General features: G+C 45.9%; 1 protein-coding gene across 4 annotated transcripts in view; it reads right to left on the reverse strand.

Annotated features, from left to right (window-relative positions):
* Positions 1 to 23,975, reverse strand: part of LOC137357116 (inositol polyphosphate-5-phosphatase A-like) — a 44,052-nt gene extending 20,077 nt beyond the window's left edge. For 2 of the 4 annotated variants that reach the window (XM_068023158.1, XM_068023157.1), the window contains exons 1-5: positions 23,734 to 23,974; positions 9,746 to 9,787; positions 6,719 to 6,819; positions 5,389 to 5,476; positions 1,052 to 1,115 (exon numbers count right to left, since the gene is read on the reverse strand). In XM_068023158.1, coding sequence (XP_067879259.1) covers positions 1,052 to 1,115; positions 5,389 to 5,476; positions 6,719 to 6,819; positions 9,746 to 9,787; positions 23,734 to 23,781 — 343 coding nt within the window. In that variant the 5' untranslated portion in view covers positions 23,782 to 23,974. Of the gene's footprint in view, positions 1 to 1,051; positions 1,116 to 5,388; positions 5,477 to 6,718; positions 6,820 to 9,745; positions 9,788 to 23,733 lie in introns of all 4 variants that reach the window. The other 2 variants (XM_068023159.1, XM_068023156.1) reach the window with 2 other exon arrangements.
* Between the last annotated feature and the right edge of the window lie 2,943 nt (positions 23,976 to 26,918).

Genomic DNA, 26,918 nt, shown 5'->3' on the forward strand with positions numbered 1-26,918 from the left:
ATACGGTGCGTGCAGCACTCTAGTTGTGGCCTAACTAGTGTTTTATACAGTTCTAGCATAACCTCCCTGCTTTTATATTCTGTGCCTCAGCCCATAAGGGAAAGTATCTGTCTTCTTTAACCACCTTATCTACCTACCAATGTTCCTCTGATCCTCTACACTTCTCAGCATCCTACTATTACTTGTGTATTCCCTTGCTTTGTATGTACTCCCCAAATGCATTACCTCGCACATCTCCGGACTGATTTCCATTTGCCATTTTACAACCCACCTTATATCTTCCTGCAGTCTACAGCTTTCTTTCTCATTATCAACCTTCGTATCATCTGCAAACTTCATCCTATCCTTGATATTTAAATCTAAATTTAAATGAATTCTTCTGAGTTAGAATGAGCAGAGGGGAGTTGCTTCAACCCTTTATTATTGGTAATATAGATGTCATTGGCATAGGATTGTGAGCAGCCCCTTTTGGCCAGAACAGTCGGATGAGGTGTTTTCTGTTCTCTTTTGAATAGCCATGCAGTGTTTTCCTTTCTTAATATTCTAAACGGTGATTCAAAACTACTTTGACCTTTTCCCCTTTGACCTTTCACCCAGAGCACCAGCCATCCAATAAGAGGGCCGATCTTCCCTCGCTGGCAGATTTGCTTACGCCTCGGGCCCAACAGTGCACAAAATTTAACAAAAAAAAACTTGTTAAATGTGTCTCCGGGTGGAAATGGGAGGACAGAATATGAAATAAATCAGGACAAATAATCAGACCATCCGTTTCCAAAGCCTCTCGAGGTCAGGATTAAGGAAAGCTGGGTCAAGGTGAGGAGTTTCAGAGTTCTGGGATTCAGAATGCTCGAATAGGAGGGGTGCAATGATACAGCGAGGATACCAGCGGAGGGATGACTATGTGAGACGAGGGATTCAGAGCTTAGAAAGACCAAGCGAAGAATGTTCAGAGCAGAACTGACTGAGGTAACAAGAATCCAGAGGGAGAAAGAGCAAGAGAAAAGAGAGGTAGATAGATCGGAGGCTAAGAATTTGTAGATGTAAAAATTACCTTTAAAATCAAACTGATAAATGGCCTGAATTGATTCGTGTAGGAAGTACATACTGCCCAAAGCCTGAGGAGAGGAAGAGGAGATTTAGACATTGCGAAGTTAACAACACATACATAGTAAACACTTCTCTCGGTAAAGCACAACACTTTAAAGATGAATAAAGTTCAGGCAAAGTGTGAAATATTGACCCAATGGATTTCTGAAGGATAATAACTTTTCCCATTTCATAAATGCGGCTTGTTCTTTTTTTCCGGATTCATGGCAATTATGTGGTTCCTGGCCTCTCCCAGGCAGGGGGAAACTGCCTGTCATCCCGTGAAATTGGACTGGGAGTTGTCCTGGAGCCCGCTAACCCTGGAGAAGCCACCACTGCCGAAGCATCAGCAACCAGGTTGCAATGATCAGAAGTTCCCTGGGATGCAGGGTGGCTCCTTGCCTGGAGCGCCTTCCCTGGCAAGGTCAGGCATTCAAGAATGGCAGGTTTCCAGGAAGGCTTGGGGGAAGTGCCTGTCATCGATGTGAAATCAAGAGCTGGCCGTGAAGGGCACGCCTGCTGCTCTTGGCCCACAAGCGGTGCTGGAAAGGGCCTTGACTGCTGGAGCTGGCCCTTTTTGTCTCCCTTCTGCTTCTAGGAATGCCCTCCCTCCCCACATGGCATATCAGCCATGGGTCAGTGGGTAACACATTGACCTCTGAATCAGAAGGTTGTGGGTTCAAGTCCCAGAGACTTGAGCATGTAATAAAGGCTGATGCCCCAGTGCAGTACTGAGGGAATGCTGTGCTGTTGGAGATGCTGTCTTTTGGATGAGACATTAAACCCAGGCTCTGCCTACCCTCTCTGGCTGATGGCACTATTTCGAAGAAGAGTTATCCCCAGTGTCCTGGGGATATCCATCCGTCAATCAACCTCACAAGAAAAGCTCATCAGTTTTCTGCTTGTGGGAGCTTGCGGTGCGCAAATTGGCTGCACCACGTTTCCTGCATTGCAGCAGTTACTGCACTTCAAAAGTATTTCATTGGCTTTGAAGCGCTTTGGTGGGAGGTCATGAGGTCACAAAAGGCCCTATAGAAATGCAAGATGCTTATGACTTGTGTCATCCTGTGACCTCGACGCGGAGTCCCATGAGCTGTGGAACATTCTCCAAGGTGCAGAGCAGCCAGCACTTGTCGAATAACAAATACTGCCTTTTGTCTGTAGTCGGCTTGGCGCTGTCGAGGTCCCATCTTGTGACGTGTAGCCCACAGCTAGTGGGGGTAGGTTTGATTCGCTCTGATTCCCCGTGTTTATCGAATTGCTTACCTGGACAATCATTAATGTTTTGTAAGAATTTTCAGTCACACTTCAGGTGGAGTGATGCAAAAACTCTCTTCCCTTCCATTTTTTTCCCTGACAAATCGCTCCCGCCATTAATCAAACACTCAAAGCGTGCACTGTTTAATAAAAATCGATTGACTTACGAGTGATTATAGCTCAAAATCCCATTTCTGCAGGAGAGGGTTGGTGGGGAGAGGATGTTCAGTGAGTGTAAGTAACAAAGATTAACTGGCACTAACCCTGAAACTAATGGGGAATCAATCAAAAGCACAACACTGGCCCCAAAATTAAAGAAATATTCTGGCATGCTGTCCCATTTTTAATCGGTACAGGCTGTCCGACACATCTCGAGCTGTCCTATGATTTTATTTATCGGTTCCAAATGAAGAGATCAATAATTTTAATCTAGACTTCAATTTATTAAGCTTGCCTCCAGCGGCAGCTGGTTGAGCTGAGTGGGACAGGAACAAGAGGGTTGGGATTGTTTCACCCGTGGTAGCAGATCATGCTGGACATCTCAAGGATGACCATATTCTGATGGTCTGAAGAGTGTGTGGGGACAGAGGGACCTGGGCGCGCATGTGCATCAATCTTTGCAGGTGGCAGGATATATTGAGAGAGTGGTTAGTAAAGCATATGGGATCTTAAGCAGAGAAATTATGTTGAACCTTTATAAGGCTCTGGTTAGGCCACAACTAGAGTATTGCATCCAGTCTGATCGCCACACTTTAGGAAGGATGTGAGGGTCCTTGGAGAGGGTGCAGCGATTTACCAGAATGGTTCCAGGGGTGAGGGATTTTAGTTACAATGTTAGATTGGACAAGCTAGGCTTGTTCTCCTTGGAGCAAAGGAGATTGTCAGGAGATCTGATAGAGGTGTACAAGATTCTGAAAGGTTTGGATAAAATAGACAAGGAAAAACTGTTCCCATTAACAAATGGTACAAGGACTAGGGGACACAGATTGAAGGTTTTGGGCAAGAGATGCAGGGGGGAATGTGAGGAAGAACTTTTTTCCACATTGAATGTAATTGACCTGGAACTTGCTACCACTGAGGGTGGTGGAAGCGGAGACAATGAATGATTTCGAAAAGAAATTGGATGGGCACTCGAAAGAAACAAACTTATAAGGTTATGGGGATAGAGCAGGAGAATGGGACTGAAAGATTGTTCTAAACCATCCAGACATCAGGTGGCAGGACAATTTTGACCAGAAAGAATCACAAATGAAAAGCTTGCATTTATGTGGCAGATTGACATCCAGAAGTTAAATCCTCTATTTAGTGCCATTAAGATCTCATTAAATCTTAACGATCACAACCAAATTTGGCACTGAGCCACTTAAGGCAATGTCAGGGCAGATGACCAAAGGCTTTTAAAAAATTCATTTATGGGATGCTGGCTAAGCCAGCATGTATTGCCCATCCCTAATTGCCCTTGAGAAGGTGGTGGTGAGCTGCCTTCTTGAACCGCTGCAGTCCATATGGGGTAGGTACACCCACAGTGCTGATAGGAAGGGAGTTCCAGGATTTTGACCCAGCGACATGAAGGAATGGCGATATAGTTCAAAGTCAGGATGGTACGTGACTTGGAGGGGAACTTGCAGGTGGTAGTGTTCTCATGTATCTGCTGCCCTTGTCCTTCTAGGTGGTAGAGGTTACGGGTTTGGAAGGTGCTGTTGAAGGATCCTTGGCGAGTTGCTGAAGTGCACCCTGTGGATGGTACACACTGCTGCCACTGTGCACCAGTTGTGGAGGGATTGAATGTTTAGGGTGGTGGATGGGGTGCCAGTCAAGTGGGCTGCTTTGTCCTGGATGGTGTCGAGCTTCTTGAGTGTTGTTGGAGCTGCACCCATCCAGCCAAGTGGAGAGTATTCCATCACACTCCTGACTTGTGCCTTGTAGATGGTAGACAGGCATTGGGGAGTTAGGAGGTGAGTTACCCCTGCAGGATTCCAAGCCTCTGACCTGCTCTTGTGGCCACGCTATTTATAAGGCTACTCCAGTTCAGTTTCTGATCAATGGTAACCCTCAGAATGTTGATAGTTGTGGTATTCAGCGATGGTAATGCCATTGAATGTCAAAGGGAGGTGGTTGGATTCTGTCTGGTTAGAGATGGTCATTGCCTGGTACTTGTGTGGCGCGAATGTTATTTGCCACTTATCAGCCCAAGCCTGGATATTGTCCAGGCCTTGCTGCATTTCCACACAGACTACTTCAGTGTCTGAGGAGTCGCGAATGGTGCTGAACATTGTGCAATCATCAGTGAACATCCCAATTTCTGACCTTATGATGGAAGGAAAGGTCATTGATGAAGCAGCTGAAGATGGTTGGGCCTAGGACACTACCCTGAGGAACTCTTGCAGTGATGTCCTAGAGCTGAGATGATTGACCTCCAACAACCACAACTATCTTCCTTTGTGCTAGGTATGAGTCCAACCAGCAGAGAGTTTTCGTCCTGATTCCTACTGACTCCAGTGAGGGCTCCTTGGTCAAAGAGGTGGATTTTTAGCAGTATCTTAGAGGGGGATAATGAGGGAGGGAGGCGGAGAGGTTTAGGAAGGGAATTCCAGAGCTTAGGAATCGTGGGGAATCATGGAAATTTACTCAACCAATTTAGCTGCACTGTTGTTGACATTTTGCTTTCAATGATCAAAATTGCTGGTAGTCACTCTCCAAAACTGGGCTGTGATGCTCTTATCCATTTGGGTGGGGACCCCAGAGTACCCCTACCCCCTGGTATTGCCCGCTTGGCTCAGCTGGCAGCACTCTCACTTCCGAGTCAGAAGGTTTCGGCCCCCAGTGCAGGCCGGGAGACGATGTAGTGATTCTCTTCAAACAACTGCCCTGTCCTGGAAAACACTCCAACTTCATCCAAAGCAGGTAGGAACAGGAGGAGGCCTTTCAGCCCCTCGGGCATGTTCTGCCATTCTGTTGGATGGTGGCTGATCTGCGTCCCCTCGTTCTGGACTGCCCCCACCAGAGGAAATAGTTTCAGAACAGTACCGCACAGGGCAAACGTACCGTGAAATGGTCATGAGTGCTGAAATCCTTGTCCATGTAGACTCGAGCTCGGTTGTACTCTCTCATCTCTTCACTGGAAAGGATGCCACTGTAGAGAAATGAAAGCAGGGTCAGATGAAAATAAAAGCATGGAGGAGGGCAGACTCCACACCGCTCAGCACCAACCAGCTCCAGGACACGTGCCAAGCAAAAGCAATGGCCTATACGGGAATGTGGCCACTGTCCCCTGATGGTTCCTTAGCGTTAATCTGTTGCTCGCCCCTTTCTCAGCGTGAATCCCACACCATTGAACAAATTGAGCTGTACTGACAGCCAAAAGCGATTAGCCCTGAATTTATTTCAATCGACATAGTGATGATGTACCTCCAAGCGGCCTGCAGGTAGCGCTGCTGCCTTAGTGGGAGGCCCTGCTAATAACATAAAACATGCAGCAATACAGCAGCGTCCACGATCTCAACATCCCGAAGTGCTTTCAGCCAATTAATTACTGTTTGAAGTGGGATGTGTGATAATCACCAGATAATCTGTTTTTTGTGATGTTAGTTGAGGGGTAAATATCAGCCAGGACACTGGGGAGAACTCCCCTTTGCAATAGTGCCATGGGATCTTTTACACCCACCCGAGAGGGCAGACGGGGCCTCGATTTAATGTGTCGTCTAAAAGCCGGAACCTCTAACAGGGCGGCACTCCCTACATATTACCTCTCTAACAGTGCAGCGTTCCCTCTGTGCTGCTCCTCTGACAGTGCAGTGCTCCCTCAGTACTGCCCCCTAACAATGAAGCCCTCACTCAGTACTGTCCCATCGACAGCGAGTTTTAACACATTTTGTTTTGAAGCCATGCATGAAACAACTATGTGTATATGTGGGAGAGGCACAGGAGACTCCTACGCACTGCTTACTGTTCTGACTTCTTTCTCAAGTTGTGGCATCCTTGACGCAACTTCCTGCAACAACATTCAGCCGTTAGCTGCAGAAGAATGATCAAGATTGCAGCAAGAATGGCAGCAGGGAGACCACAAACAATCTGGTTTCTGTTCTGACTCTTGTGTACACACACAAAATGTACAGTGAGAGTTGGGGGCACTGTCCGGGACGGCGGTGGGGGCACCGTCTGGGATGGAGGTGGGGAGTCTAGTACGGTACAACTGCAACATGGGTTCTGCTGAGTTTATCCCATCGCTATGCATTTTCATCCTTAAGGTCTGTGGCTTTGTTTGATGAATGCCCCGTAATCTCTTGTTCCACACTCAACTATCCCCACCAACTGGCGCCACTTGAGTTTTCTGTGGCACCTTACACAGGGCTGAGGCGCACGGACTTTTACTCACGTTACAAAGGAGTCCACGTGCGCCATGCCCACTTCGTAGTCCTTCCCTCCAATCTCCTGGCAGTGAATGGCAATGAAGTGAGGCTTGTATCTGCTCACAACCTGCAGGAGACAAGAGAGACAAACCAGCACTTGGTTGAAGCTGAATCTCAGTTGCTGAAAGAATGGAGTTATACTGGAGGCAAGGATTTCAGTGTTTTTTAATTTAAAAAAAGGATACAATTGTGAAATATCTGGATAGTTGTCCACGTTGACAGTGCCTAGGTTCAAATCAAGGACAGGAGATGAGCTTCTGAAGAAGTTTGCAACTCAGTTTGGGCTTGAATTATTTGTAGGGAGAGGGGGAGGTTGAGGGTGATACAGATGCCCAGTATTGAGATCCTGGGGAAGCATGAATTGGAATGGGGGGGGGGGGGGGGTGCAGTGAAAGTGTGAAGGAACAATGACAGCACACTTATTGATATTAGAATCACAGGAGAAGGCCATTCAGCCCCTCGAGCTTGTTCCACCATTCAATCAAATCATGACTGAACTGTATCTTAAATCCATTTACCTGCCTTCATTCCATATCACCTTATACCTTCACCCAACAAAATTCTATTAATCTAAGTCAACTTTATAAATCACTGGTATGGCCTCGGCTGGTGTATTGTGGACAATTCTGGGCACCACACTTCAGGAAAGATGTAAAGGCCTTAGAAAGGGCGCAGAGGAGGTTTACCAGGATGGTCCAGGGATGAGAGACTTCAGTTCTGAGGAAAGGTTGGAAAAGTTGGAACAGAGAAGGTTAAGAGGTGACCTAATAGATGTTTTCAAGATGATGAGAGGTTTTGTTAGAGTAAGTGGAGAAAAACTATTCCCTTTGGTGAGTGGGCCAATAACCAGAGGTCAGAGATTCAGAATCATTGGCAAAAGATTACGAGGAGAGATGATGAGAAGTATTTTCACTCAGAGAGATGTTGGGATCTGGAATGTTCTACCTGAAAAGGTGGTGGAAGCTGATTCCATTAATAATTTTAAAAGGGAGTCGGACAGGTACGTGAGGATGAGGAATTTACAGTGTTATGGACAAAATGATGGGCGGGTGGATGTGCGGGACTAAGCACGACTGCTCTTTCAAAGAGTCGGTATAAGCCTTCCATATTCCACCCTCTGTGAACTTAAACTCATCCGAAACTCCTAAGCCTGTGTCCTAACTCGTAACAAGTCCTGTTCATCCATCACCCCTGTGCTTTCTGACCCGTATTTCCTCCTGGTCTGGTAATACCTCAATTTGAAAATTCTTATCCTTGTTTTCAAATCCCTCCATGGCCTCCATAACCACCACCAGCCCCAAACCCTGACATATTTTCACTCCCCCAATTCTGGCCTCTTGCACATCCCTCGATTTCCATCGCCCCACCATTGGCAGCCGTGCCTTCAGCCATCTCGGCCCTCAGCTCCGGAATTTCATCCCTAAACCCCTCGGTCTCACGACCTCCCTTGCCTCCTTCAAGCCACTCCTTAAAACTAACTTCTCTGACCCAGTCATGCTTGAATATCTGCTTATACAGCTCAGTGACAACTTCTGTGTGCCAACGCTCCTGTGAAGCACCTTGGAATGTTTTTCTATGTTAAAGGCACAATACAAATACAGGTTGTTGTTGTTGATTTTGTGTGCCATTCAGACTGTAGTTATACTGCACCGGCACCAAGACCCCTATTACAGTGGAGGCTGCGATTCAATCTCAGAGCTGAACTCGTAACCGGTAAAGTTTGACTGCACTGAGAAGGTAGAGAGGGACCTCCATATTCTTTTAACCATTGTAAGAAATCAGACTTATGGTTCAATAATGCAGTGAGTACTTTTTTAAAAAGTCCCACTTAACACAAGTTATAATTCATGCTGTAGGAAAACTAAGCAGAGTGAGAGTCTCTCCAATAAAGGATTCTGCTTTATGATGTTCTCAGGTACTTTACAGCCAATGAAGTATTGCAGCAGCCACTGTGTGCACAGCAAGATCTTACAAAGAACAATGAGGAGTTAGTTCTGGGATAAATATTATCCAGGACATCAGGGTGAATTCTACTGCTTTTCTTCCAAACTGCAGCTGTAGGATCTTTTACATCCACCAGAAAGGACAGACAGAGCCACAATTTAATATCTCATCTGAAAGACGGCACCTCTTAAAGTGCAGCACTCCCTCAAGTCTCTGGTAGATCTATTCGCCTAGATTTTTGTGCTCAAGTCTCTGGAGTGTAATTTGAACTCACTACCTACTGACTTAGGAGACACATGCACTACCCATTGAGCCACAACAACCCATAAGCTCATGTTTAACTCTCCAGGGTTACACCAGCACTGACATTCCACCCCCCCCCACCCCAAATATTGACATAAGCAGCGCTCACTGAGCACACAACCTGAATGTAGAATATGATGGGGAGCAGGATGAATCACACTACAATCACCCTTGCCGGGAATGAAAGAAAATACCCAAAGGAAACATATCGTGGCAGGAAAAGCAGGCCAAGATGGAACTGAACAGACGACAATCTGAAGTGCCAGGCACCAGCAGAAACTCCAGCAGGCAGTGAGAATCTGAAGTTAAGAAGGGACAATCGCCCTCTGCTCCTGCCAGGGTACGGGCACCCGGGTGCCAGCTGAGAGCTGGCACAAGCCCAGACAGTAAGTATAGCAGCCCAGCTTCACTCTGTCCCCAACGAACATAAACACACACAAACCTCCCAACAGGGGTCATCAGGAGGGCATACCAGGACTGACCCTTGCCCCTCCCCCCCTCAGAGGCACCAAGTCTGATTGTGGTTTCTCTATCGCTCATTTTCACCAACCTTTTCTTTGTTATTCTACTTAATAATGGACAAATAACCACTCATCGTGCAAAACCCCTAGCTGGTTGCCCTGTAGTGATTCATCAAACTGTAACCGACACTCTACATGAAAGAAAATGAGGCAGAAGGAAAAACGTGCAGCTTCCAGGTAATATGTGGACCAAGAGAGACCCGAACAAGAACAAGTTTCACTCACCTGGTAAAATTCCTGAAGCCAGATGATTTGCAAACCTTCCAACTGTCAAAAAAAAGACACAAAAATCAAACTTATTTCCCACCCAGCAATTTCCTTTGTCCCCTTTCCTGAAGATCTTGACCAGTTATTACACAGTGGGAAATCAGCAACTGTCTAGTTACACAGTGAGTAATCCTTACCCTGCTGAATATACAGGAATTCAGTACTGTCACGTTACTGTAACCTTCGACTTCCATATGACCTTGAATTGAGCTTCTGGGCCCTTATTCTCACTATCACAAAGACTCTGATTTCCACCTCCACAGCATTACCTGCCTCTACATTTGCCTCAGCTCATCTGCTGCAGAAACCCTCGTTCATGCCTTTGTTGCCTCAAGACTTGACTATTCTAATGTTAAACTCCAGAAAACTGGTTATGGAAGGATAATGGTGGAGCCTATATTTACTCAGTTTCACATTTACTGTGGCTGGGAAATCTTTCTGCGGATGAGGGAACCTTGATACAGTTCAATAATAAAAGCCAAAAATTGTGAAAATAGGCCATTCAACCCCTCGAGCCTGTTCCTCCAGAACGGAGGTTAGCAGCTATTTACCTAGAGCAGCAACAACGGGGTATTAATTTGCCTGGAGCAGTAGCATTCATCTGGTTGTGCTAAACACAATGCAAACCTTGTTCTCTGGTAGGAAAAAAAGGAGACCAAAGATGGGTCACAGCACATCATGCAAACAGGGTGGCAGCGACATGAAAATTATGATTTCCTAACTATTCTAGCTGCTCGACACACACAGAGGGGTGTTTGTTAATAGTGGCACAACCCTGAGCTCATTAGTAAATGCACTATTTCCTGAAATACATAGCCAAAACGCCTAAGCTTTGATGTTTGGTTTCCATAGTATTTACAAAGCAGAAACAGGCCATTCGGCCCAGCTGGTTCATGCCAGTATTTATGCTCCACACGAGTCTCCTCCCACCTGACCTCATCTCATCGTGTCTGTGCCGGCCATCAAACCTATCTATTCTAATCTCATTTGCCAGCACTCGGCCCGTAGCCTTGTATGCTGTGGCATTTCAAGTGCTCATCTAAATACTTCTTAAATGTTGTGAGGGTTCCTGCCTTAACCACCCCTCCAGGCAGTGTGTTCCAGATTCCAACCACCCTCTGGGTGAACAAAATTTTCCTCAAATCTCCCTACCCCTTACCTTAAATCTATGCCCCTAAATTCAAATTTCACCCTCTGCTGTGGTGCGATTTGAACCCATCTCTTCAGAGCATTAGCCTGGGCTCTGGATTACTAGTCCAGTCACATTACCACTATGCCACCACCACCTGGCCGACTGAAGTCCATTGTAACAGGGAGAGGCCATTCAGCCCCTCAAGCCTGCTCCGCCATTCAAATAGATCATGGCTGATCTGTGTCGGAAGTCCATTTTCCCACCTCAGTGCCATATCTCGTAATACCCTTACCTTACAAAAAATCTCTCAATCTCAGTTCTGAATATTTCAATTGACCCCCAGCCTCAACAGTTTTTTTTGGGAGGGGAGAGAGTTCCAGATTGCTACTACCCTTTGTGTGAAGAAGTGCTTCCTGACATCACCCCTGAACGGCCTGGCTCTATTTTAAGGTTCTGCCCCCTTGTTCTGGACTCCCCCAACAAGAAGAAATAGTTTCTCTCTATCTACCCTATCAAATCCTTCAATCATCTTAAACTCCTTAATCAGATCACGACTTAATCTTCTATACGTGAGGGAACACAAGCCGAGACAATGCAACTTGTCCTTATAATTTAACCGAGAGAATGGTTAGTAAAGCATATGGCATCTTGGGCTTCATAATTAGAGGCATTGAGTACAAAAGCAGGCAGGTTATGCTGAACCTTTATAAAGCTCTGGATAGGCCCCAACTGGCATATTGCATCCAGTTCTGCTCCCCATACTTTAGGAATGATGTGAGGGTCCTTGAGAGGGTGCAGAGGAGATTTGCCAGAATAGTTCCAGGGATGGGGGAATTTTAGCTACAAGGTTAGGTTGGAAAAGCTGGGGTTGTTCTCCCTGGAGCAAATGAGATTGACAGGAGATTTGATAGAGGTGTACTAAATTATGACAGAGTTGGATATGTGAGACAAGGAAATACTGCTCCCATGGACAAATGGTGCAAGGACTAGGGGACACAGATTGAAGGTTTTGGGCAAGAGATGCAGGGGGAAATGTGAGGAAGCACTTTTTTACGCAGTGGAAGTCGCTACCCACAAGGGTGGCAGAAGTGGAGGCGATCAATGACTTCAAAAGGAAATTGGACGGCCAGTAAAACTTGCAGGGTTACAGGGATCGAGTGGGGGGGAGGGGGTGGGGGGGGGGGGCGGGGGAGGGGAGTGGAACTGACTGGATAGTTCTGTGGAAAGTCGGCATGGGCTGATTAGCCTCCTTCTGTGCCATAAATGACTCTATAACCCTTTTAGCCCCAGTGAATCTGCAGAGTGTCTAACAGTAGGAGACTCCGGACAACAAACTGCAATCTGCCATGCACTTTCCCCCTCAGCTCTGGAGGAGCAGGAGTCCAAATGCACGTCGAGTTAAAGAGGAATGGGAATTGAAAAAAAATCAAACAACTTTTGCTTGGAATAAATTAATTATTTATCCAGTCACCCTGCTGCTCCCAGGTAGTCTGGAGTCTGAGATATGGAATTGTATTTACCCTGACCTGTCCACTTTAAGGCCAGTGCTCAGGTTGTCCCTGGGAACATGCGGCCTATTGCGTTTGGAGATTATTCGAGGCCAATTGCTGTGGAGAGATTGTCCGTAGGTTGGCGGTGGCTTGTAAATCCTGGCTCCCACTGTTGTTAGGGAGGCGCCAAGTCAGAAAACAAAAACAGACGAGAGTAACTTTTTTTTCTTTTTTCACTACTGTTCACACTTTGACATGTGATGTGTGAAGTGTACTGTGTGCTCGGGTGATGCTCACCTTTAGAAATATACAAGGAGACCCCCCCACCCCCACAGTGGCATCACTCATGACAATCTCTGGAATCCCCCCACAGCTATTTCATCCACAATGCCTTTCCCTCTACCCTCCTCCCTCACGCATTGTAAAGTCTCCTTGCTTCATTTGGTCTCCAACTGCTTGTTTCCTGCCTTTGCCGCCCCTCTATCCATCTTCTTCTCTCCATTGCCTGCAGGCCGAGGGAACAGTAGCATAGTAGTCAGGCTGCTGGCCTAGCAATCTGTCAAGAGCGACAGTTTGAGAATTTGAATTCTGCTTTACAAAGAACATCTGAAGCAAGAAGCCGTGATGGTTAAAAGTGCTCACAACGCGGTTGGGTTGTCTTAAAAACCCTAACTAGCTTGCCAGTGTCCCTCAGGGACGGAAACCTACATGCTTCTCCAGTCCCACACCAACCTGGTTGACTCTTAACTGCCCTCTGAAGTGGCCTAGCAAGCCACTCAGTTAACATCAATTAAAGACAGGCAATGAATGCCAGTCTTGCGGCAACAGCCATATCCAGAGAATGAATTTTTAATAACTCTCTCCTACACCAGTTTGGCCGCAGCTAGAGTATCGTGTCCAAGTCCGGGCTCCACACTTCAGGAAGGATGTGAAGGCTTTAGAGAGGGTACAGAATAGCTTTACTAGACTGATTCTAGGGATGAGGGATTACTGTTACATGGATAGATTGGAGAAGCTGGAGTTGTTCTCCTTAGAGCAGAGAAGGCTAAGAGGAGATTTGATAGAGGGTGTTCAAAATCAGGAAGGATTTCGATAGAGTAAAGAAGGAGAAACTGTTTCCAATGGCCGAAGGGTCGAGAACCAGAGGGCACAGATTTAAGGTGGCAAAAGAGCCACAGGCAGCATGAGGAAAAACTTTTTTTTAACGCAACAAGTGTTTAGGGTTTGGAATGCACTGCTGAGCGGCAATGGATACAGATTCAATAGCCACCTTCAAAAGGGAATTGGATAAATACTTGAAGGAGTAGAAAATTGCAGGGATGTGGAGAAAGAGCAGTGAGTGGGACTAATTGGATTGCTGCTGAAAACAGACATTTTGTCGAAGCTTTTCATCTTGCACTCATCAGGACAATTCACAAGAATACCAATGTGGACTCTTGGCAACCAATCAGTACTTTCTTCTCACACAGTATAAATTTGTTGCTTTCCCTTACATCGGTATTCTTGCGAATCTGTCCAATCACAGTCCAGGCTTTAGAGTCAGGCAGAGGCCTTGAAAGAAAACGTTAACAAAGACAATTCAATTACAAATTAAATCATGTTCTGCAATACGTATTATTGATACCAAAAAAAAAGCAGAATTTTTTTTTCTAAAAAGCACTTTGAGTGTTTCGGTTGGTTGTGAAAAACAGATGGTTCTCCCAATGTGACATGTTGACATACTAACTTCCCATTATAAAAAACGTGACGCAAGAATAAAGATAAATATTTAAGTACGTCGCCTCTATTCCTATGATTTATCACTGTATTAATTACTCTTACTGTAAATTCTGTTGTGACAATTGTACCCTCAGTTCTACCATGGTTGCTATGTTAGTCATTGACATTCAAGAAGTTAATCGGTCATGTGACATAATTATGAAGAAATTTTATATCAATAGAAATATTGTTGTGAAATACATTCTTTATTTGTACTGAAAGGGCCGCCCAAAAGTAAGACAAAGGGCTGAGAGAGAAAGGTCATGATTATTTACATATCGCCCCATGTCTGCACAATGACCCAATTCCTTAAGGTGAATGGTGAAAGGTCACCAAAAGGTGAAGTTCCTGCACTGAGTCCGAGCGTCTCACAGCTGTGCTCTGTGGAGGGGAAGGAATTTCACTCTATCATTGCAGATTGTTGGGCAAGCACCAAATTTAACAGAGAAGGGAAACACAAGTCAGTTGAGATGCAGGAGGAGTGTGCTAGATATTTTTCGGCACTACGAGACCCACAAAGCCCCAGAGGGCCCCCCCCAGGGACATTGTAATGCGCGCAGATTTCTGAGAATTTCACTGCAAGCATTTACATTTATAACTGACTCTTGGCACTACCCATAGGTCTGTATTACCCAGGTGGCTTTTTAGGGAACTGTGCTACTGTCTTCTTCTTTGGCCTCCTTGTCTCGAGAGACAATGGGTAAGTGCCTGGAGGTGGTCAGTGGTTTATGAAGCAGCGCCTGGAGTGGCTATAAAGGCCAATTCTAGAGCGACAGACTCTTCCACAGGTGCTGCAGATAAAATTGGTTGTCGGGGCTGTTACAAAGTTGGCCCTCCTTGCGCTTCTGTCTTTTTTCCTGCCAACTGCTAAGTCTCTTCGACTCGCCACGCTTTAGCCCCGCCTTTATGGTTGCCCGCCAGCTCTGGCGATCGCTGGCAACTGACTCCCACGACTTGTGATCAATGTCACAGGACTTCATGTCGCGTTTGCAGACATCTTTAAAGCGGAGACATGGACGGCCAGTGGGTCTGGTACCAGTGACGAGCTCGCTGTACAATGTGTCCTTGGGGATCCTGCCATCTTCCATGCGGCTCACATGGCCAAGCCATCTCAGGCGCCGCTGGCTTAGTAGGGTGTATATGCTGGGGATGTTGGCCGCCTCGAGGACTTCTGTATTGGAGATACGGTCCTGCCACCTGATGCCAAGGATTCTCCGGAGGCAGAGAAGATGGAATGAATTGAGACGTCGCTCTTGGCTGACGTACGTTGTCCAGGCCTCACTGCCGTAGAGCAAGGTATTGAGGACACAGGCTTGATACACTTGGACTTTTGTGTTCTGTGTCAGTGCGCCATTTTCCCACACTCTCTTGGCCAGTCTGGACATAGCAGAGGAAGCCTTTCCCATGCGCTTGTTTAATTCTGCATCGAGAGATAGGTTACTGGTGATAGTTGAGCCTAGGTAGGTGAACTCTTGAACCACTTCCAGAGTGTGGTCGCCGATATTGATGGATGGAGCATTTCTGAGGTCCTGTCCTATGATGTTCTATTTCTTGAGGCTGATGGTTAGGCCAAATTCATTGCAGGCAGCCGCAAACCTGTCGATGAGTTTCTGCAGACACTCTACAGTGTGAGATGTTAATGCAGCATCGTCAGCAAAGAGGAGTTCCCTGATGAGGACTTTCCGTACTTTGGTCTTCGCTCTTAGACGGGCAAGGTTGAACAACCTGCCACCTGATCTTGTGTGGAGGAAAATTCCTTCTTCTGAAGACGTGAACGCATGTGAGAGCAGCAGGGAGAAGATCCCAAACAGTGTAGGTGCCAGAACACAGCCCTGTTTCACGCCACTCAGGATAGGAAAGGGGTCTGATGAGGCACCGCTATGCTGAATTGTGCCTTTCATATTGTCATGGGATGAGGCGATGATGCTTAGTAGCTTTGGTGGGCATCCAATCTTTTCTAGTAACCTGAAGAGACCACGTCTGCTGACAAGGTCAAAGGCTTTGGTGAGATCAATGAAAGCAACGTAGAGGGGCATCTGTTGTTCACGTCATTTCTCTCGTAGCTGGCGAAGGGAGAACAGCATGTCAATGGTGGCTCTCTCTGCTCGAAAGCCACGCTGTGCCTCAGGGTAGACGCGCTCAGCCAGCTTGTGGAGCCTGTTTAAGGCGACACGAGCGAAGACTTTCCCCACTATGCTGAGCAGGGAACTGTGCTACTGTACTTGTGACAATATCACTAGAAATGGACATTATTGTTAAGGGTTTCACGTAAGTGTGGGGTGGGAGCTCAAGTTCTGCATGAGTTAATGTAGTGAATGTTATCATAGCATATGTGATATGTGCGTGCATCTGTGGCTCAGTGGGTAGCACTCATATTTCTAACCTAGCAGATCATGGGTTCAAATCCCACTCTGGAGACTAACAGATTCTGTGCTGCTCATTTGAAGAAGAGCAGGGGAGCTCTCCCCAGTTGCCTGGCCAATTTTTATCCCTCAATCAATGCCACACAAAAAAAAAGATGATCTGGTCATTATCACATTATCAGCGGGAGCTTGCTGTGCACAAATTGTCTGCTGCTTTTTTCTACACTTTTGAAAAAGTGCTTCATTGGCTGTAAGGTGCCTTGAGATATCCTGAGGTTGTGACAGGTGCTATAGAAAAGAACGTCTGCCTTTTCCAGAACTGCGCTCGCAATGTAGGGTTTATCTTGAAGAAAGGCTGAGGGACATGAGGGGAGGAGGGGCTGATCCCTTCAGCGACTGCACCTCGTGGAGAGTAAGAAAGTAGGAAGTTGACAGGAAACGAATTATTTTAACTGCTTAACTGAGAGCAAAGCTTGAAGACAGGAACATAGGAGGAGACCATTCAGCCCCTTGAGCCTGTTCCGCCATTCAGTGGCTGATCTGCAGCCTTCGTCCCCATATCCTTTGGCTAGCAAGTGGGAATGAGCATTGTTTTTGCATACAGACACGATTCTGATCACTTGAAATAAATCCAAATTCAAAGTTGAGCCAGACATATAAATAATGCAAAACCAGACCAGCTGAATCCAAATCCAACGCAAACAGGTTTCAGGGGTAGAACAAAATCAGCTCAACATTACCTGCAGAAGAAGGAGAGGGGCACCCAGCACCTAAACATGCTAGTTATGCACAATGATCATATACACTTCACCTTACCTTTACCCCATCCTACCTGATATTCCTTCTGCCTTTGGACTCAGCCAGAAGCTGCCATCAAATGATTTGCATTTATATAGCGCCTTTCATGACCCCCGGACGTCCCAAAGCACTTCCCAGCCAATGAAGTACTTCAGAAAGTAGGAAACGTGGCAGCCAATTTACGCACAGCAAGATTCCACAACAGCAACGCGATAATGACCCAATAACCCATTTCTTGTCATGTTGATTGAGGTATAAATATCAGCCAGGACACCGGGGAGAACTCCCTTGCTCTTCTTCGGAATAGTGGTTTTGGGAATTTTCACCTCCACCTCACGGGCCTCAATTTAACATCTTAATCTGAAAAATTGGGTATATGACAGTGCTGCACTCTCTCAGTACTACATTGGGAATGTTAGTGTGGATTTTTACCCTCGTTACAGCTGGACTCAATGGGCCAAATGGCCTTCTTCTATGCCATAAATGACACCAAGGCCTGGAGAGAGATTTGAACCTATGATATTCTGCCTCAAAGGCATGAATGCTACCCACTGAGCCTCGAAATATTATTTCCTTGCTGGTTAATAAAAAGCCATACATCTCCGCTTCTTAAAGGTAAGTTAAAGAACACAACGTGGTGAACCCATGGCCTATAACCATAGGATGCCACTTGAATGAAAAAAAGTGACAGAATGTGCTGATTCTGCATGCTGAAAGCTTTGCACATGTCTGATCCATTTCCAAATACTTGGAGCAGGGCAAACCCATTTATTTGCACAGGTTAGTTTGAGAGAGCTTGAGAGTGAGCAACACACCCACTCTTCCCAACCCCTCCCCAACTAAAACAGGACCTCCACTGACACTTACTGGCTCCTGGTTAAGCAACACCTCAATTTTAAAAATACTCATCCTTGTTTTCATATCCCTCCATGGCCTCGCCCCCTTCCCCCCACCGTGAAGTGTTGAATTTCAAAGGTGTCCTTGTTCATGAGTCACTGAAAGCTAACATGCAGGTGCAGCAAGCAATTAAGAAGGCTTTTATTACAAGAGGATTTGAGTACAGGAGTAAAGATGTCTTACTGCATTTATATAGAGCCTTGGTGAGACCACACCTGGAGAATTATGTGCAGTTTTGGTCTCCTTACCTAAGGAAACATATACTTGCCATACAGGGAGTGCAACAAAGGTTCACCAAACTCATTCCTGGGATGGAGGGATTGTCCTATGAGGAAAGATTAAATAGACTGGGCCTTTATTCTCTGGAGTTTAGAAGAATGAGAGGTGATCTCATTCATACATACAAAATTCTTACAGGGCTTGACAGGGTAGATGCAGGAAGGATGTTTCCCCTGGTTGGGGGAGTCTAGAACCAGGGGACACAGTCTCAGAATAAGGGGCAGGCCATTTAGGACTGAGATGAGGAGGAATTTCTTCACTCAGAGGGTGGTGAATCTTTGGAATTCTCTGCCCCAGAAGGCTGTGGAGGCTCAGTCGTTGAGTATGTTCAAGAGTGGGATTGATAGATTTCTACATATTAAAAACATCAAGGGATACGGGGATAGTGCAGGGAAATGGTGTGGAAGTAGAGGATCAGCCATGATCTCATTGAATGGTGGAGCAGGCTCGAGGGGCCTACTCCTGCTCCTAATTCGTATGTTTTTATGTTCATAAGCTGTTAGCGATCTGCCGTAATATCCCTTTTTGTGGCTCGCTGTTATGTTTTGCTTTATAATGCCCCGGTGAAGTGCCGTTTTATTACATTAAAGGTGCTATATAAATACAAGCTGTTATTAATGCTGATAGTGGAGACACCCCCCCCCCCCTCCCCCCCGCCCCCCATTTTAGCCATGTGTTCTCATTTGAGTTGAAAACGCCTTGCACACAATCCAGGTAAATATGCATCACATGTGTTTGTTTAATGAACAAGGCTTATTCCCCAATCCGTAACCAAAGAAACAAAGCACTTGCAACCATCAACACGCCCACACACTGCCTTATCATCTTACCAACAGAGTCACAGGAAAGTTAAAGTTTGCATGCACACACACACACACCAAGTCAATATGAGCACTGAGATCACGTGGGCAACCACAGTGAGGTCCATTACTCATTTTTGAACTTACTAATCAGCAATGCAGTTTGCCAGATTGGGATTCCCCATAGCTGTCAGTTGCTGCAGAATCAACCTACTGCAGCTCAAAGGAAGATTTGCATTTACATCGCGCCTCTCAGGCCCTCAAGCCCAAAGCGCTTCAAGTCGACTTAAAGCCATTTTAAGCCAGTGCCCTCTGAAGCAACGGTTCACAAACTTTTTTGCCCATTTTTTTTTTTTGCCCATGGATCACTTATGCAAGTCAAAAGAGCCAACTGGTCCTACCTCACCTGCTTTTGCTTGCAACTGCAAAAAAAAAATCATCATAATTAATGGTAAGAATAGCTATAACGTACACGCTTATGGAAATTATAAATATTTCGCTGCTTTTTTGCTATTAATTGGAATAAATTAATGTGCATTAATTTTATCAAATATCATGAGTAAATTAATGCATGCCAGAAACAAAAGTATAGTTTTCATATTCCAAACAAAAAGGGAGAGATGGTGGTGTAGTAGTAATATCACTGGACTAGAAGCCTGGGCGTTCAAATCTCCTGCACCCCCCTGGGGGATGGTGGCAGCTGGTGAAATTTAAATTCAATTAACTTATTTAAATTAATAAAAATTTTGTCTAATTAATAGAAATCTGCATTTGAAAGCTAGTAATGGTGCAATGAAACTGTCATCGATTGTCATAAAAACCCATCTGGTTCACCAATGTCCTTCAGGAAAGGAAATCTGCCATCCTTATGCACCTTATTTCATGTAACTGAGTTTTGTTTTTAACCCTCCATGAAGGTGGGGTTTTTGAACTGTAAAACATTGACTCAATAGTGTGAATCCAGACCCACAGCAATGTGGTTGATTCTTAACTGCCCTCTGAAATGGCTTTGCAAGAAACTGAGTTGTCAAGGGCAATTAGGGATGGGCAACAAATGCTGGCCTTGCCAGCAATGCCCACATCCCAAGAAAGAATTTAAAAAATTACAAACATTCATACAAGAGAGCACATTTATTTGAAACATTTTGTATTATAAAATCATCACAACAATCTTGAGAAATTAATACTTATATCTATATTAATCAAACAAAATCAACAGTATCATAAACCTTGTTTAGTAAATGGCTCTGATGTTGCTCCTATCGCTGAGGAAGGCCTGTGCCCCGCAAGGGGAGGGGGCGCCAATATGGTTGTGTGGCATCACGCCAGCGGTGGGGATAAGGGTTCTGGCCTATTCTTGAGTATGGCCTCAGCCCTGGCATTGGGCGCTAGTGAGTTGCATTTTGAGAACCAGCCTGCAAACCTGGAGAACCCTCACTTTGAGAATCACTGCTCCAAAGAGGGGGGAAAGGGGCAAGAAAATGCGGCAGAAAGAAATCGCTGGTTACTTTGTCCCCGCGAGTCACATGGAGGCTGAAGGTAATGGGGAACAGAACATGGGACTTTCACCCTTCGAAATCAAAGCATAGAACAAAATCAGGGGTTGGGCCCAATAAGACCTCCCTTTTTTAATGGGCATTCTACAATTGGCCGTGTCACACACTCGCCACAGTTTATGTAACTTCCTCAAGGATGTGTGTTACCACAAATGAAGCTTGTGAAAAACTTGAAATTTCGCTCCAGTTTCTTGTGGTTAATTGAGTAAGGCTCAACGCTGCTCCAAATTAGCGCTTCCATTCCTGATTTCTCCCAGTTATTTTCCAGAGCCCCAGTGTGGGAGACGCCACGTCTCAGAAAATATTTAATCTCAATGCCCGCACTTCTCTTCTAATCTTTACAATAATGCTGTTCATTTGATATTCATCCAGCCAGTGGCCAGTCCCTTTCCACACTGTCTACTGGACGCGAGCAGACAGCTTGAGCGAATCATAGAAATTTACAGCACAGAAGGAGGCCACTCAGCCCATTGTGGCTGTGCCGGCCAACAAGTAGCCATCCAGCTGAATCCCACATTCCAGCTCTTGGTCCGTAGCCTTGTAGGTTACGGCACGTCAAGTGCACCTCCAAGTACTTTTTAAATGTGATGAGGCTTTCTGCCTCGACCACCCTTTCAGGCAGTGAGTTCCAGATCCCTACTGCCCTCTGGGTGAAAAACACTTCCCCTCAAATCCCCTGTAAACCTCAATGTCCGGTACGGGGCCCCTCTTACACATAGCAGACAATATTTTAACGTCAACTGCAACCCAATTTACATTAAATCTTTATAGTTTTGGCCGGAGCTCCCTTTTTTTATATATTTGTTCATGGGATGTGGGCGTTGCTAGCTAGGCCAACATTTGTTGCCCATCCCTAAGTACCCTTGAGAAGGTGGTGGTGAGCTGCCTTCTTGAACTGCTGCAGTCCATGTGGTGTGGGTACACCAGTAGTGCTGTTAGGGAGGGAGTTCCAGGATTTTGACACAGCGACAGTGAAGGAATGGTGATATAGTTCCAAGTCAGGATGGTGTGTGACTTGGAGGGCAGCTTGCAGGTGGTGGTGTTCCCATGCATCTGCTGCCCTTGTCCTTCTAGGTGGTAGAGGTCACAGGTTTGGAAGTTGCTGTCTTAGGAGCCTTGGTGAGTTGCTGCAGTGCATTTTGTAGATGGTACACACTGCTGACACTGTGCGTCGGTGGTGCAGGGAGTGAATGTTTGTAGATGGGGTGCCAATCAAGCGGGCTGCTTTGTCCTGGATGCTGTCGAGCCTCTTCAGTGATGTTGGAGCTGCACCCATCCAGGCTTTTGGAGAGTATTCCATCACACTCCTGTGTGGCTCAGCTGCCCTGTATGGTACTGAGGCACACAGTTTGCTCCCTGACCTGTGCGGAGTCAGCTGACCTCATTCAAGCCTGCAGTCAAGGTGGGGGAGGCGGGCTACAATTTGCTTTGGCAATCTAAGGTTAGGGAATATAGTTGCTAAAAACCCAGACTTACTGATATTCAGCTGCACCTGCTGGATAACCTGAACATCACAAGTGGTTATTTTGACATTTTTATTTCCATTGAAGTTATGACTTTAATGACTTAAAGACCGGCTTGGGCTAACCTGTGATGCCTTATACAGTTGAATAGCTGTCAGTACCTACTATTGAGATTCACTCATGAGGAACAACCATGAAGGTAACCACGTGAGGCCTATTTGAGTCTGTAGAGACGTGTCCCCGTGAAATCCCCAACTTCAGGAGCGCAGCTGAGAAACTCCTGAAGGGTTTTGACAGCAAAGAGTGGCTTGAATATTCAATATTTGCGCTCAAGTTCCTGGCCTCTTTGCTGATATCAGTCACATTGCAAGTACCCGGGAATACGAAACTTAAACGTTGCTTGAATGATTGGCATTCAAATCAAACTTTTCCCCCCCACACTGCTGCTAGGAGCTCCCACTTTGCAAGCTGCAGAGCCATGTCCACGATACCCCCTCCCAGGAACATAGAATGGTTACAGCACAGAAGGAGGCCAGTCAGACCATCGTGTCCAGGCTGGCTTTCTGTACGAAAAACCTAGCTAGTCCCACTCTCCCACCTTATCCCCGTAGCCCTGCAATGTTTTTCTCTTCTGATAGTTATCCAATTCCCTCTTGGAAGCCACGATTGAAACTGCCTCCACCACCCTCTCAGGCAGTGCATCCCAGATCCGAACCACTTACTGCATTAAAGAAAAAAAAGTTTGCCCTCACGTATAATCAGATCCCAGGGAGAAGAGCACAGAACACACAGTACAACCATGTCTCAAGAGGCACTGCTTTCCTCACACTACAGAGAGGGTCACGCCCCAGCACTGTCCAGTAGCCCATTGCTGGGAAGATGAGGCCAGTTGCGATGCCTCTAGAGTCGAATAGCCCGCACCCATGCCAAGGGGAACCAGTGCCTGTGACTCTTTCTGCTCCTTCTCAATTTAGCCCCTTTCAGCAGACCAACACTGCAAAAGGGGAATCATTTTTTTTTAAGTAAAAGGGAAAAAAATAAAAGCGCCCTATTTCCTTACCCCTATGCCACAAAGCAGTGGTGAGGAAGCGGGGGCTGTTTGATTGTACCCTGTGCTAGCTGACACAGAGGCGGAAACTGAGAGGGAAACATGTCTTACACATTGATTGCAACTGACACAATCTCTGTCTGGTTGGGGCAGAGTTACTGCTCTGGAGTTAAATCTCCAGTCGACACAAATGGAGAGCAACTTTTCTGTCGCTTGCATTACAGAAGCAGCTGCCCTGCCACCCTCCCAGCTAGAAAGTGCACGCCCGACTGAATGAACTAAAGGTGATTCTGCAGCGACAAACAGACGCAACCCCCCATCCTGTTGTTGTTGCAGACTGCGTTAAAGACTGTTAAACTCACATCATCGAAGAGGGACCCAACGTTGGCCGTAAGCAGCAGGATATCCATCGGGAAGGCTGGGGCACTTTAAGTCTAGGGGTCAGTGATTAAACTCTTCGCCTTGTGCAGTTTTTCTCTCTCCCTTTTCATGTAGAGTTTCACCTCTCTCTCTCAGGCGTATCAGGAATGTAACTCTCGCTTTCGTTCCCTGGTGTAAATCAACTGCTTCTGCTTTCCGCTCTTTCGCTCCAGGCTGACTCCGCCCACCCCTCCTTTTACAACTGCTGAAAACTCTCACACACTTCCTGTGTTTTGCCGACTCACCGGCTTCAGAACTGCCCTTCTCATGCTCTCTCTTTTCTTGTCACTGACGCGTTGTCAAGAAAAAAAGTATCTCTGGACCTGCAACATGCTGGCAGTCTGAAATGAATGCAGGTTGCTCAGCTTCTAGAGAAAGACTTGCATTTATATAGCACCTATCCTTGCCTCAGGACAACCCAAAGGCCACTAAATGTTTTGAAAGTGTAGTTGCTGTTGTAAAATAGAAAGCGCGGCAGCCAATTTATGCACAGCAAGCTCCCACAAACAGCAATGTGATAATGACTAGGTAATCTGTTTTTGTGATGTTGGTTGAGGGATAAATATGCGCCAGGACACCAGGGAGCACTCCCCTGCTCTTCTTCGAAATAGGGATCTTTTACATCTACCCGAGCAGGCAGCTGGGGGCTTCAATCGAACGTCATGTCCGAAAGACAGCACCTCTGACAGTGCAGCACTCCCTCAGCACTGTACTAGAGTGTCGGCCTGGCTTTTTGCACTCAAGGCCTGGAGTTAGACTTGAAATCATATGATTCAGAGGCAAAAGTGTGGCCCGCTAAACCAGAGCAGAGAGGATGAACACAACAGGAATCACCAGCCCTGATGCTCAAAAACAACAACAACTTATATTTATAGAGTGCCTTTAACGCAATAAAATGTCCCAATATGCTTCACAGGAGCATTAAAAAACCAAGAATGACACCAAGCCACAAATGGAGATATTAGGTCAAGTGACCAAAAGCTTGGTCAAAGAGGTCGGTTTTAAGGAGTGCGTTAAGGAGGAAAGTGACGCGGAGAGGTGTAGGGAGGGAATTCCAGAGCTTGGGACCCAGCCACCTGAAGGCATGGCTGCCAATGGTGGTGTGATTAAAATCAGGGATGCAAAAGAGGCCAGAATTGGAGGAGCAGATATTCAGAAAGTTTTAGGGCTGGAGATAGGGAGGGGCAGCCAAAATGAAGCAGTCAGAATGCAACTTTTCACAAAGGTCCAATCGGATTTTAAATTTTTGGTCTGGGGGGTGAGGGGTGTGGGGTGGTGATCTTTTCAACAAAATTCCTGCAGATCAACCAACACTTATTTTAAATAGGCACTGAGCAAATGAAGACCAGCGCTGTGAAGAGAGCAGGTAATTCAGAGTCACGAGCCATTAAGCGCCTGGTCAAAGCACTATACTTTTTCTCCTCGGAATCAGGGCTCCACAATGCCTGAGACCCCTGTTCCTAAAGCCACAGGCATTACAGCAGGCAGCAGCAGTACCTGCACTCCAACACAGCATCAGTCCACACACAATATGACCACAAAACCCTGATCAGGAAGGAAGGTTAATACATGCAGGAAGCAGATGCCATCTGAAAGAGTTTTAATGATATATATTACAGTATTTTTATCGAGCTCCAAACCGGGAGGTGACCATGGATGAGCAAATTTATCGGTAAATTTCAAAAGCACTTAACAAAGATAGAGTAGTAATATTTGGAGACCTACTGACCTTAACATAGACTGGGAGGAACATAACGTTAAGGGTCGGGAAGGTTAGGGGCTTCAGGTGCTTGTACAGGAGGAATTTCTCGATCAGCATGGGGGGTCTTCCAGCACAAAGAGTGTTGCAGACTGGCACATTCCAAGGTCCAGCACTGCGTGCTGAGGGACGCACTAAAGCTTGGGGCAGCCACTGCAAAGGCTCAGTGGGGAAAGACCACTGTGTAAGGTCCCCCCACCAAAGACAACTGAGGGGCTGGACCCATGGGAAAACCCATGGGTTGTATATACCAAATATGGGTTTGCTGTAAAATGTACCTGGCAGGTAAAATGGAATGGAAGGGTTGTGAGGCAACTCACTCCTGTATTGAAGAAAACTGATTTCCTTTGCACTCTTTGGAATGTCAACTTGGTGCTGTTTTGAACTGTTTTGTAATGCATTTTTTACAGATTCTTATGAATAAAGTTTATTTTTGAGGGAAAAATAAATATGTTGCTAGTGCAACAGGAAGGAAGCAGTGTTGGATCTGGTTCAGGAAAATGTTAATCGGCCAAGTGGAGTGTGTTACAATAGGAGGCGAACAACATTTTACAGTTTATATCAATGACTTAGGCGAAGGGAGCGATGGCATGGTAGCTAAATTTGCAGACGACACAAAGATAGGTAAGAAAGGGAGTTGTGAAGAGGACACAAGGAGGTTGAAGACCGATATAGATAGGTTGAGTGAGTGGGCAAATATCTGGCAGTTGGAAGTATAATGTGGAAAAATATGAAGTTGTTCACTTTGGCAGGAAGAATAAAAAGGCAGAGTATTACATAAACGGAGAACGACTGCAGAATTCCAAGATGCAGAGGGATCAGGTGTTTTAGTGCATGAGTCTCAATCGGTTAGTATGCAGGTACAGCAAGTCATAAAGAAGGCTAATGGAATGCTATCCTTTATTACGAGAGGAATTGAAAATAAAAGTAAGGACGTTATGGTTCACTTATACAGGGCATTGGTGAGACTACATCTCAAATACTGTGTGTAGTTTTGGTCTCCTTATTTAAGGAAGGATGTAAATATGTTGGAGGCAGTTCAGAGGAGGTTGACTAGATTGATACCAGGAATGAGCGGGTTGTCTTATGAGGAAAGTTTGAACACTGGAGTTTTGAAGAATGTGGAGAGATTTGACTGAAGTATATAAGATCCTGAATGGTCTTGACAAGGTGGATGTGGAAAGGATGTTTCCTCTTGTGGGGCACTGTTTTAAAATTAAAGTTAATTAAAATTAAATTAAAGTCGCCATTTTAGGACAGAGATGAGGAGAAATTTTTTCTCTCAGAGGGTTGTGCGACTTTGGAAAGCTCTGCCTCAGAAGGTAGTGGAGGCGGGGTCATTGAATATTTTTAAGGCGGAGGTAGATA

The sequence above is a fragment of the Heterodontus francisci genome, chromosome 47 (genome assembly GCF_036365525.1).
Source record: "Heterodontus francisci isolate sHetFra1 chromosome 47, sHetFra1.hap1, whole genome shotgun sequence".
In the NCBI taxonomy this organism is placed as follows: domain Eukaryota; kingdom Metazoa; phylum Chordata; class Chondrichthyes; order Heterodontiformes; family Heterodontidae; genus Heterodontus; species Heterodontus francisci.